This window comes from Phyllobates terribilis, unplaced genomic scaffold (assembly GCF_046119375.1).
Source record: "Phyllobates terribilis strain yellow unplaced genomic scaffold, ASM4611937v1 Scaffold_2__4_contigs__length_985480577, whole genome shotgun sequence".
Classification (NCBI taxonomy): domain Eukaryota; kingdom Metazoa; phylum Chordata; class Amphibia; order Anura; family Dendrobatidae; genus Phyllobates; species Phyllobates terribilis.
This window is the reverse complement of record NW_027362762.1, coordinates 50,794,780-50,808,035: the sequence shown is the minus strand read 5'-3', so window position 1 is coordinate 50,808,035 and position 13,256 is coordinate 50,794,780. Positions and strand designations below refer to the sequence as shown.

At 48.2% G+C, this 13,256-nt stretch overlaps 1 protein-coding gene across 1 annotated transcript in view; it reads right to left on the bottom strand.

Moving 5' to 3' along the window:
• Positions 1-7,458: 7,458 nt before the first annotated feature.
• Positions 7,459-13,256, bottom strand: part of USP35 (ubiquitin specific peptidase 35) — a 122,462-nt gene continuing 116,664 nt past the window's right edge. The window contains exon 11 of the mRNA XM_073669616.1: positions 7,459-7,724. Within this exon, the coding sequence (XP_073525717.1) occupies positions 7,557-7,724 (168 nt within the window). The 3' untranslated portion in view covers positions 7,459-7,556. The remainder of the gene's footprint in view (positions 7,725-13,256) is intronic.

Sequence of the window (13,256 nt, the reverse complement as noted above, 5' to 3'; positions counted from 1 at the left end):
GACAGTATTAACGTCCTGCTGTGTAGAGAATAGACGATTGGTTGCTCACCATAGCCCCACCCCCGCGGAGCTCAAGCATTTAACATATCAAAAGGTTTATACAACAGACTTTAACACACGGCTCCCGTTTTTTCATTCATAAACTGTGATTCTAACACCTACAACTTTTTTGGGGGGGTCCCATAAGTCTTGTTGCCCCATTTCCGACCTATAAAATAGCCCCCAGGTCTCCTTTTTTAGGTCTTTGTTGTGGTTCTTTAACCTTTTAGATGCTGGAGTGGACACTGATGATCAGTGTAGTAATGTCCTGGACACACAGGAATCGCTCACATTATGATGATTTCCAATACCCCTCCCCCGCCTTCCCTTTGTTACAACATGGAATGTATATCTCATATTACCGGATCTGTGTTACTAATTTTACAACTCGTCGTGAAGTAACCACGTAAATTATTAATTTATTCATTTTTTATTTTATTTCATAGTTCTTGTCCTTTTTTTTATTTATACTCATAGATAGACAATTTGTTGTTTTTAACATAGAACTCATGTTTAGGATTTTATTTCTGATGTCGTCAATAAACATGGTACATATTAAACACTACTTTGTGTCTCAATAAGTGCGCTCATGACTTCTGTCATCAAAAATCACCTTACTGGATTAGCGGCCACAAGGGGGAGCTCAGGAGCTGCCTGTGTACTGGATAGGCATTGAATTCAATAGTAAACCTGTATACAGTGAGCTCCTAAGCTCCCTCTAGTGGTGGCTGAAGGAAGACAGAAAATTCAGCCTCAGCAGCAGGTTTGGAGCTCTGGATCAGGGGAAAGCGGAGCTCCAACCACTGTTAAGAAATTAATCTGAGCAAAATACATTTTTTGCTGATGTGGTTGCGGAAACGAACCTGTACAGGGAATACGTGACTGGTGAAGATGAAGACTCGTAGCACTAATGGCAACAGACCCGCCACAAGGCCGATATGGAGTCTGTGAGCCGGGTACAGCTCGGTCCTGAATGACCCTTTTCTGGCATCCTCAGGTTGCAGATAGTTGAATACAATGGTGGAGAAGTAAGCCGTCGGCTCCCTGCTCCACCGCAGCCTGGGCGTCTGAGTGCCGATGCTCCACACACCCCAAGCACATTTGATTTGCACACTTGGTCACGTGCCGACGAGCTGCTCTCTGAGAAAAGCAGTAAGAGAAGCTCGTTGTCACACGACGAAGTATGAAAATCGCATAAGAGTGAAGGGGCCATGTGATGACTGCTGGAACCTGCAAGTAGAGCTGAATCCTGACAGTGAGGATATTACACGCTGTTAGGATTGGCTGCAGGGATTCATTTTATAATTAAAGGACTCGTCCAGGTTTGAGATGAAAGTCTGCAGTCACTCTATGTAACTGCAGGATTCTGAATTCTCACAGCACATGCACTGTGCACTTTTAGGACTCTTCCTTGCCGGTGGCAAGAGTGGACGGACATGTCAGCACAAGTATGCGATTTGTGTACTTTTGGTCACATTCCGACTAGCCTTGATCAATTCATTTTCATTGAGTGAGTCCACGTATGTCTAGTCGGTATGTGACTGCATGTATACAAATCACCAGAGCGAGAGAATCATGGTTGTAATTGAAGGAAACATGAATGCGGCCAAGTACAGAGATATCCTGGATGAAAACCTCTTCTAGAGTGCTCTGGACCTCAGACTTGACCGAAGGTTCACCTTCCAACAAGACAATGACCCTAAGTACACAGCTAAAATAACAAAGGAGCGGCTTCAGAATGGCCGCATTCATGTTTCCTTCAATTACAACCAGTCGTCCTGTCCCTGCAGCTGAAAAACACCCCCATAGCATGATGCTGCCACCACCATGTTTCACTGTTGGGATTGTATTGGGCAGGTGATGAGCAGTGCCTGGTTTTCGCCTCACATACCGCTTAGAATTATCACCAAAAAGTTCTATCTTCATCTGATCTGATCAGACCAGAGAATCTTATTTCTCATAGTCTGGGAGTCCTTCATGTGTTTTTGAGCAAACTCTATGCGGGCTTTCATATGTCTTGCACTGAGGAGAGGCTTCCGTCGGGCCACTCTGCCATAAAGGCCCGACTGGTGGAGGGCTGCAGTCATAGTTGACTTTGTGGAACTTTCTCCCATCTCCCTACTGCATCTATGGAGCTCAGCCACAGTGATCTTGGGGCTCTTCTCCCACGATTGCTCAGTTTGGCTGGATGGCCAGGTCTAGGAAGACTTCTGGTGGTCCCAAACGTCTTCCATTTAAGGATTATGGAGGCCACTGTGCTCTTAGGAGCCTTGAGTAATGTAGAAATCCTTTTATAACCTTTTATAACCTTGGCCAGATTTGTACCTTGCCACAATTCTGTCTCTGAGCTCCTTGGGCAGTTCCTTTGAGCTCATGATTCTCATTTGGTCTGACATGCACTGTGAGCTGTGAGGTCTTATATAGACAGGTGTGTGCCTTTCCAAATCAAGTCCTATCAGTTTAATTAAACACAGCTGGACTCCAATGAAGGAGTAGAACCATCTCAAGGAGGATCACAAGGAAATGGACAGCATGTGACTTAAATATGAGTGTCTGAGCAAAGGGTCTGAATACTTATGACCATGTGATATTTCAGTTTTTCTTTAATAAATTTGAAAAAAATTCTACATTTCTGTTTTGTTTTTTTTTTCAGTCAAGCTGGGGTGCGGAGTGTACTTTAATGAGAAAAAAAAATGAACTTTTTAGAATTTACCAAATGGCTGCAATGAAACAGAGTGGAAAATTTACAGGGGTCTGAATACTCTCCGTACCCACTGTATTTACCCCCTCACTCTCCTTACCTCCTCCTCACACATCCCCCCCCCCCCCCCCCGACTCCCCATACTGTGTCTGCACCCATCAACCTTACTTACCATACTGTGTTTGCATACATTTGTCCCCTTGCTACTCATACTGTGTTCGCACACATCCCTCCCCACTCACCATATTATGTCTGCATTCATCCCCCCTTCGCTTCCCATACTGTGTTTGCACTCATCCTCCCCATTCTGCACATATCCCCCCCCCCCACTCACCATACTGTCTGCACCCATCCCCCTCATGCATTTCTCTCCTCTCTTCTCATACAGTGTCTATCCCACTCACCAAACTGTGTCCACTCACCATACAGGGTCCACACCCATCCCCCAATTCACCATAATGTGTCTGCACCCATCTCCCCCACTCTTCACCCATCGATCATACTGTTTCCTCATGCATACCCCTCATCTCTCCCTTGCTCCTCATACGGTGTCTTCAAATTTCTCCCGCTCCCCATATTGTGTCTGCACATGTCCCTTCCTTGGTCCCCAAACTGTCCTCAAACCCCCCCCCCCTCCCCGGTTACACTAAATCTCCCTGTTACACTTAATCTTCAGTGTCTTCAGCTCGAGTGGTCTAGAGCACGTACCACCAATGTTCTGCGTGCCGACGAGTGACGTCAGCAGCGTGATCACATGCCCTGATCGCGCTGCTGACATCGCTCTGGCCCGGCTGTCACCTTTCCCCCCTTAGATACACCTCTGCTTTATTAGGTGACGCTGAAGGAGCTTCACACTGTATTGGGGGCACTGTAGAGGCTTCATACAGTATTAGGGACATTACACTGTATGGGCGTCATACAGTATTGGGGACATCACTGTATTGGGGACACTGTAGGGGCATCATACAGTATTGGGGGCACTGTAGGGGCATCATACAGTATTGGGGACATACTGTATTGGGGACACTGGGCATCATACAGTATTGGGGACATACTGTATTGGGGCACTATAGTGGTGTCATACAGTATTGGGGACATTACACTGTATTGGGGGCACTGTAGGGCGTCATACAGTATTGGGGACATTACACTGTATTGGGGCACTGTAGGGGCATCATACAGTATTGGGGACATTAGGGGCATCATACAGTATTGGGGACATACTGTATTGGGGGCACTGTAGGGGCGTCATACAGTATTGGGGACATACTGTCAGGGCCGGCGTCAGCACCCGGGCAAATGCCGGGGCCCTGAGCAGGCAGAGGGGCCCACTGGCGGTCGCGCACCACGCTGGGCTATGGGCGGAGGAGAGCGGTGTCAGCGCCCGCCCTTCTCCGCCGCTTGCTCAGGGCCCCGGCAGCCGGATACTTACCTCTCCCCGTGCCTCCGCAGATCACCTGTCTTCCTGCTCTGCGCTCCCTGTGACGTCCCAGGTCAGAGGGCGCTGTGACGTCTTTACACCGCGCCCTCCCCTGAGCCGTCACAGGGAGTGCTGAGCGGGAAGACGCCGACAACGCTGGAGTTCGGACCCGAGCAGCGGGCAGCGGGCTGCAGGTAGTAGGTGAGGAGAAGGGAGGTGAGTATTTGATTTTTTTTTTTTTAATGTATGGAGGCATGGGCATTATATGGGGGGGGGGGGCATCCTGCATGGGGCATTATAAAGAGAGGGGGAGACATCCTGCATGGGGCATTATAAAGAGGGGGGGGGCATCCTGCATGGGGCATTATAAGGTGGGGAACAGCCTGCATGGAGCATTAAAAGGGGGGGGGGCCTGTATGGGGCATTATGTGGGGGGTAACAGCCTGCATGGAGCACTATAAGGGGGGGACAGCCTGTATGGGACATTATGCGGGGGGTAACAGCCTGCATGCAGCATTATATGGGGGCCAGTATCCTGTATGGAGCGTTATAAGGGAACCGGTATCCTGTATGGAGCGTTATAAGGGGACCGGTATCCTGTATGGAGCGTTATATGGGGGCCAGTATCCTGTATGGAATTTTATAAGGGGACCAGTATCCTGTATGGAGCGTTATATGGAGACCAGTATCCTGTATGGAGTGTTATATGGGGGCCAGTATTCCGTATGGAGCCTTATATGGGGGCCAGTATTCCGTATGGGGCCTTATATGGGGGCCAGTATTCCGTATGAGCCTTATATGGGGGCCAGTATTCCGTATGGAGCCTTATATGGGGGCCAGTATTCCGTATGGAGCCTTATATGGAGGCCAGTATTCCGTATGGAGCCTTATATGGGGGCCAGTATTCCGTATGGAGCCTTATATGGGGGCCAGTATTCCGTATGGAGCCTTATATGGGGGCCAGTATTCCGTATGGAGCCTTATATGGGGGCCAGTATTCCGTATGGAGCCTTATATGGGGGCCAGTATTCCGTATGGAGCCTTATATGAGGGCCAGTATTCCGTATGGAGCCTTATATGAGGGCCAGTATTCCGTATGGAGCCTTATGTGGGGGCCAGTATTCCGTATGGAGCCTTATATGGGGGCCAGTATTCCGCATGGAGCCTTATATGGGGGCCAGTATTCCGCATGGAGCCTTATATGGGGGCCAGTATTCCGCATGGAGCCTTATATGGGGGCCAGTATTCCGTATGGGGGCCAGTATTTCTTATGGGGCCTTATATGGGGGCCAGTATTCCATATGGAGCCTTATATGGGGGCCAGTATTCTGTATGGAGCCTTATATGGGGGCCAGTATTCTGTGTGGAGCGATTCGCTGGTTTCTGAGCTATTGTAGAATTTACAATAGATATCACTCATGTAATGTAAGAAGTGAAATCTTTGCATTGTACTATATATATATATATTTATTTCTCCGCCGTATCTCTGCATCATGAATCGTGGTATGTGTTAAAGGGGCCACTGAGACTCTTTCGCCCGGGGCCCAGAAAAACCTGGAGCCGGCCCTGCATACTGTATTGGGGGCACTGTAGGGGCGTCATACAGTATTGGGGACATTATACTGTATTGGGGGCACTGTAGGGGCGTCATACAGTATTGGGGACATTACACTGTATTGGGGCACTGTAGGGGCGCCATACAGTATTGGAGACATTACACTGTATTGGGGGTGTCATACAGTATTGGGGGCACTGTAGGGGCGTCATACAGTATTGGGGACATTACACTGTATTGGGGACACTAGGGGTGTCATACAGTATTAGGGACATGCTGTATTTGGGGCACTGTAGGGGCATCATACAGTATTAGGGACATACTGTATTGGGGGCACTGTAGGGGCGCCATACAGTATTGGAGACATTACACTATTGGGGGCGTCATACAGTATTGTGGACATCATACAGTATTGGGGGCACTGTAGGGGCGTCATACAGTATTGGGGACATGCTGTATTTGGGGCACTGTAGGGGCATCATACAGTATTGGGGACATTACACTGTATTGGGGGCACTGTAGGGGCGCCATACAGTATTGGAGACATTACACTGTATTGGAGGCGTCATACAGTATTGGGGACATCACACTGTATTGGGGGCACTGTAGGGGGTCATACAGTATTGGGGGCACTGTAGGGGCGTCAGAGTATTGGGGACATTACACTGTATTGGGGACACTAGGGGTGTCATACAGTATTAGGGACATGCTGTATTGTGGGCACTGTAGGGGCATCATACAGTGTTGGGGACATCACACTGTATTGGGGGCACTGTAGGGGGTCATACAGTATTGGGGGCACTGTAGGGGCGTCATACAGTATTGTGGACATTAAACTGTATTAAGGACACTGTGGGAGCTTTATACTGTATTGGGGGACATCATATGGCCATCAATCATACAGCATTGGAGGACATGGTGGGGACACTGTGTTTGGGAGCAATGGACAGGATTCATACGGTGTTGGGGCATCCTACTGTGATGACCTCAATACAATAGGATGCCCTCAATACAGTATGAATCCCACATAGTGCCCCCCAACACAGCATGATGTTCCCAATATTCATACTGTCTTTGAGGACAGGGAGACACCCTACTGTATTGGGGGCACTATGTGGATATCCTATATTGGGGCAGGGTCGTGGCATTTAAGTTTACTAATAGGATCATGTAACATTTTTTTCTGTAAATAGTGCAAATTAAAAAATTATTTATTTATTGTCCTAATTTCATCAAATATCGAGCACCTTTTTGACAAATTTTGGTGCAGATTCCATCAGAAGAAAACAAAAGAGGAGACAAAAATGACTCAAAATATGCAATAGATGAATCGGGGCTGAAATCTTCAGCAGCAGTGTCGCGTTGTGCTGTGATACATGACAATTTGTGACTGGGGGGATTAGTCACCATTTCTTGCATTATGATGGCATTGCCAAACTTTTGAGGCTGGAGTACAAGTCATGAGATTTTTCCTGTATGTTTTTGCAATTTTGGAAGAAAATGAGAGAAACCACGTGACAGGTAGTTTACGTTTATTGGAGCAGAGAGCGTTGCGGTTAATGCCTTGCTGTGCTATTACATATACTTTTTTTTAAGGGGTTGTTCAGGATACTTAAAAAAACAGCACCACCCCTGTCCAAGGCATTCACCTTTAATAAAGCCAAGCTGCAATACCAGACCTAACCCCTAAACAGGTGTGGTGCTGTTTTTGGAAGAAGCCAGCCATCTTTTTCTAATCCTGGGAAAACATTAAAATGACCAAATTTTCTCTTCTGTATCCGTCACTATTCTGTATCTTAAAGACTCACGGCAGGATATAAAGAACACCCGAGGGCAAAGCTCTAAAACACAAGACCGTGAAAGGAGCCGGAGGTGCCCCCAGTGGCTGATCCCAGACCACCCGCAGAGGCGTCATCATCGCTGTCCTTGTCAAAATCCTGCCACCACAGCGGCGACTTCAGCAGTGGAGAGATATAAGCCGCCCTGTTCCTCGCTTCTTTTTCTTGCTCCTATTAAAAAACAGAAATAAAATATATTACTCCTTTATCTTTCTCAAATCAATGCAACAATCCTGGTCATCGTTCAGCCTGATCTCCCTGGTTCAGGAACATATTCTCAGAGCTGCATCCTCATCACCCCCAGAACACCTCATGCCAGCTGTGATAAACAATGGTGCTACTGGTGCTCCTAGCAAATGCCAGGAGCCTGACAAACAAGATGGATGAACTGGAAGCAGAAATATCTACAGGTAACTATGACATAGTGGGAATAACCGAGACATGGTTGGATGAAAGCTATGACTGGGCAGTTAACTTACAGGGTTACAGTCTGTTTAGAAGGGATCGAAGAAGTCGGAAAGGGGGTGGAGTCTGTCTATATGTAAAGACGTGTCTAAAGCCTACAATACGGGAGGATGTATGGGAGGGAAATGAGGAGGTCGAGTCCTTATGGGTGGAGATACATGGGGCAAAAAACAATAATAAAATTATCATAGGAGTCTGTTATAAACCACCAAATATAGCAGAAGCCACGGAAAGTCTATTAACGAGACAAATAGATGAAGTAGCAAAAAATAACGAGGTGATTATTATGGGGGACTTCAACTACCCCGATATAGACTGGGAAACCGAAAGCTGTAGATCTCAGAAAGGAAACAGGTTTCTGTCAATTATCAAAGACAATTATTTGTCACAACTTGTGCAGGAACCAACTAGAGGGACGGCCCTTTTAGACTTAATATTAACTAACAGGCCAGACAGAATAACTGGGGTGCAGGTCGGGGGGCACCTGGGAAATAGTGACCCCAACATTATACAATTCCACATGTGCTTCAGTAGGTGCCCAGCAAGGGAGTCACAAAAACACTGAACTTCAGCTAAGAGATGCCCTTCACCTTATAGACTGGGATAGTATCTTTAGTAATAGGAGCACGGAGAGAAAATGGGAAATTTTCAAAACAGTCCTACATAGTCACTGTAGAAGGTACATACCTTATGGGAATAAAAGGGCTAGGAATAGGAGGAAGCCAATGTGGCTAAATAAGGAAGTCAAGAGGGCAATGAAAAACAAAAAAAGGGCTTTCGGTAAACTTAAACAAGAAGGCAGCGAGGAAGCGCTAATATCTTATAGGGAAAAAAACTAAATCTGTAAGAAACAAATAAGAATAGCAAAAGAGGAGACAGAGAGACTAATTGCCAAGGAAAGTAAAACGAATCCCAAACTGTTCTTTAACTATATAAACAGTAAAAGGATTAAAACTGATGGCGTTGGCCCATTGAAAAATAACCTGGGTAAAATCATAGAGGGCGATGAGGGTAAAGCAAACCTACTCAATAGCTTCTTCTCCACTGTTTTCACAAAAGAAAACAATTTATCGGAGGAAATGCAAAGTGATAAAGTAAACCCTCCGCTAAATATCACCCACCTAACCCAGGAGGAAGTCCAGAAACGCCTAAATAATATCAAAATAGACAAGTCACCAGGCCCAGATGGCATACACCCCCGGGTACTAAGAGAATTAAGTAATGTGATAGACAGACCGCTGTATCTTATATTCAAGCACTCTTTATGGACAGGGACTGTCCCACTAGACTGGCGCCAAGCAAATGTGGTACCAATATTCAAAAAGGGGTCTAGAAGTGACCCTGGGAACTATAGAGCAGTCAGCTTAACGTCTGTTGTGGGTAAATTGTTTGAAGGATTTCTTAGAGATGCTATTGTAGAATATCTTAATGATAATAACTGTCTAACTCCATATCAACATGGATTCATGAGGGATCGCTCCTGATGGCCTTCTACGAGGAGGTGAGCTCACAGCTGGACCGGGGAGAGTCAGTGGATGTTGTAGACCTTGACTTCTCCAAAGCGTTTGATACCGTGCCACACAAAAGGTTGGTATATAAAATGAGAATGCTTGGTCTGGGGGATAATGTGTGCAAGTGGGTAATTAGCTGGCTGAGTGATAGAAAGCAGAGGGTGGTTATCAATGGAGTAAGCTCAGGGGGTATCAGGGTTACTAGCGGGGGGCCTCAAGGGTCTGTCTTGGGCCCTATATTATTTAATATATTTATTAATGATCTAGTGGAAGGGTTGCATAGTAAAATAGCAATATTTGCAGATGATACTAAACTTTGTAAAGTAGTTAATACAGATGAGGACAGGGCACAGCTACAGGAGGATTTGGATAAATTGGGGAGTTGGGCTAAAAAATGGCAAATGGGGTTCAATGCCGATAAATGTAAGGTCATGCACATGGGAAAGAAAAACAGCAGTCACCCATACATATTAAATGGGAAACCGTTGGGGAAATCTGACATGGAGAAGGACCTGGGCGTCTTGGTTAATAGCAAATTAAATTGGAGTGCCCAGTGTCAGGCAGCAGCTGCGAAGGCAAATAGAGTCATGGCATGCATCAGAAGAGGAATAGGGGCATATGATGAGAACATTGTTCTTCCTCTGTATAAAGCACTGGTAAGGCCGCACTTAGAATATTGTGCACAGTTCTGGGCTCCGGTGCTCAGGAAAGACATATTGGAGCTAGAGAGGGTACAAAGGAGGGCGACTAAGGTAATAAATGGAATGGAGGGACTAGAATACCCAGAGAGGTTGTCAAAATTAGGCCTATTTACGTTGGAAAAGAGAAGGCTTAGGGGAGACCTCATAAACATGTATAAATACATCAGGGGGCAGTACAGAGATCTCTCCCATGACCTGTTAATACCAAGGATGGTGACAAAGACGAGGGGGCACACTATGCGTCTGGAGGAAAGGAGGTTCCTGCACCAGCATAGAAGGGGATTCTTTACGGTCAGAGCCGTGAGACTCTGGAACTCTCTGGGAGAGGAAGTGGTGATGTCCAACTCACTTAATGAGTTCAAGAGAGGCATGGACGCCTTTCTGGAGAACAATAAAATTACATCTTATGCTTAGTTAATTAATCCAGGGATTTAATCTGACTGCCAGATTGGAGTCGGGAAGTGAATTTTTCCTCAGTGATGTAAATTGGCCTATACCGCATGGTTTTTTGTTGCCTTCCCCTGGATCAACGCTGCGGAATAGCTGCAGTGCACAAGAAATAGGCTGAACTGGATGGACGCTTGTCTTTTTTCGGCCTTATAAACTATGAACTACTCAGAGGCATAGCGAGGGGGTTACCTCTAGGGGGCGAAACATCTGAGTGGGCCCCTAACTGGTAACCCTGATTACAACTATGGTGGCGCACTGATATTACCACCATATGGTGACATATACTGACAGATACCAGTCCTGCCGAACATACAAGTGATTACAGTATAGTGATAGATAGTGACTTACAGCTGATGTTCTTTATGATGAAATCGTTCACTTTTCCATCAGGCCCAGACCAACATGACAACTTCTCCAGCCAGGACTCGTCGGCAGAGATTACAGCGCAGACACATCTGACTTCTCACATTTCCAGCCCCGTCCCCATCTATTCCCAACTCGTTATCCCGCTGATACCCCAATACTGATCCGCTGATGCCATATGTGTCCCTATTACTGCACCTGCTGTGTGGTATAATAACAGCTCCTCTTACTGCCCCACATAGTAATGCCACCACTGTGTCCCTTACATAATACTAATGCCTTCTTTATGCCCTAAATGGTAAAATTTCCCCCTAGAAAATATTAATGCCCTGTGCAAATGCCCTAGAAAACAGTGTCCACATTTTGCCCCTTTGATGGCTATGTGGCACCCCAGGGGTCTGGTTTCCACAGTAACAAGCAATGTTATGTCTGAGAGCAGGTGGGAGGTCTCTTGGCCAGGGATCCTGTGCATGCCACACCTCCTGCCCAGTCTTGGGAGGGGAAGACCTTCCCCTATATAAACCCGGGGCTGAAGCAGGGTTAGGAGTCAAGGAGAGTAGAGACAAGAGACAGTCATATGAAGAAACAGCAGAAGCTCAGTGGGAGCAATACTACTACAAGTCAGGGGCTGGCAGCTGCAGAGCTCGCCCTGACTGAGAAGCTTTCTTACCGGACCCGGCGTCCGAGGCTGTGGGGACTAACTCTTACCCAGCAGCAGAAGCCGACCGGCAGGGGATTTCAGGTCCTCAGGCCCAGAAACCCGAAGGCACGGTCACACGCGTGGGACCAGCACCGCCATCGTGGAGCGGAAGCCATTAGAAGGCCCCGAGTCACCGGCCATACGGGTGAGCACCACACGGTACACTCAGGGACGTGGGCTACTTATATCCACTTCTAGCAAGGTAGCCAGAAGAGTACAGTCAGTTTGGGAGGCCTACAACTCCGCCTGGCCAGGGGAGATCCCATCTGCTCAAGGACTGACCAGGCCCCGTTCGCTAGCAAGTACTCCGGGAGGGTCTATCGTTGTTACCAGTAAAGACCCTGAATTACACCGCACCGTCTCTGAGTGGTTCCTGCTACCCCCATTTTCCACGTTGGCTGCCCTGAGGCCATACCCCTCCCGTTGGGGGTTATACTATCACGCTGCACAATTCTACACCGGCCTCAGCGGTCTGCCCTGCAGCGGCAGCTCCATAGCTGCAAATCAACGGGTGGCGTAGTCGACACTCAAATAACATCTATCAAGACTGCCACACACTGAGTTTGACTCCCTGGGCACGGACCGGGTCCCCGACACTCGGAGACTACAACCCCCATCTGATCCGGTTCCGGGTAAGCCCCGTGCGCGAGACGCTGCGCGACACAGCAGGCCCAGGGGCGCGTCAACTTTGGCGTAGTCGGCAGGATTTCGTGCCCGCAACCACCGGGTACTGCGTGCCTGAAAAAGAGACTTTTAAAACTTACCATCCGTGAAGTTTTCCCGCCATCGGTGAAGATTCCCGCCATCCGGCGCCATTTTCAGCCTTCTTCCCGCCATCTGTGAAGATTCCCGCCATCCGGCGCCATCTTCAGCCTTCTTCCCGCCATCCGTGGAGTTTTCCCGCCGTTGGACGCCATCTTGAGGACGCCGCGCGGGAAGAAGAGGGGCGTGGACTCCGAAAAGCCCGCGAGAACTGAAGCCCCGCCTCACGTCCGGACGTTGCGTAAGGTCCTGGAAGGAGCCCAGCAGACGCCGACGTCACCGGAGCGCGACGGAAGGTCCTCAACCCTGACGATCCACTGCGGAGCCGCGGCCTACGGAAGAGGATCATCGCAAGGTAGGCCACGGTCCACTAGGGGGGAGAAGGATGTCGGATACGGAGGAGAGCTTCACCGCTTCAACCCCCGCCAGCAGCCAGCACCACCGCTGTCGCGGTCATGCCTTTCACCATGCCCTATATCCCGGGGGCAGCCTGGCTACCCCAGTACTCAGGGGAGTCACATACCCTGCAGGACTTTAGAGAAAGGCTGGATAGCCTCTTCCAGGTGTACCCCCTCACAGAGGAGCAAAAAGTGAGCATCCTGGTGGCCCAATTAACCGGAGCAGCCCGAAGGGAGGTAAAGTCCTGGCCACCTGGGGGGAGGACTGTCGCAGGGATACTAACCCGGCTGAGGGACACCTTTGATACCCGCACCTCAGCCGAGATCAAGCTTAGATTCTACGGGTGCAAACA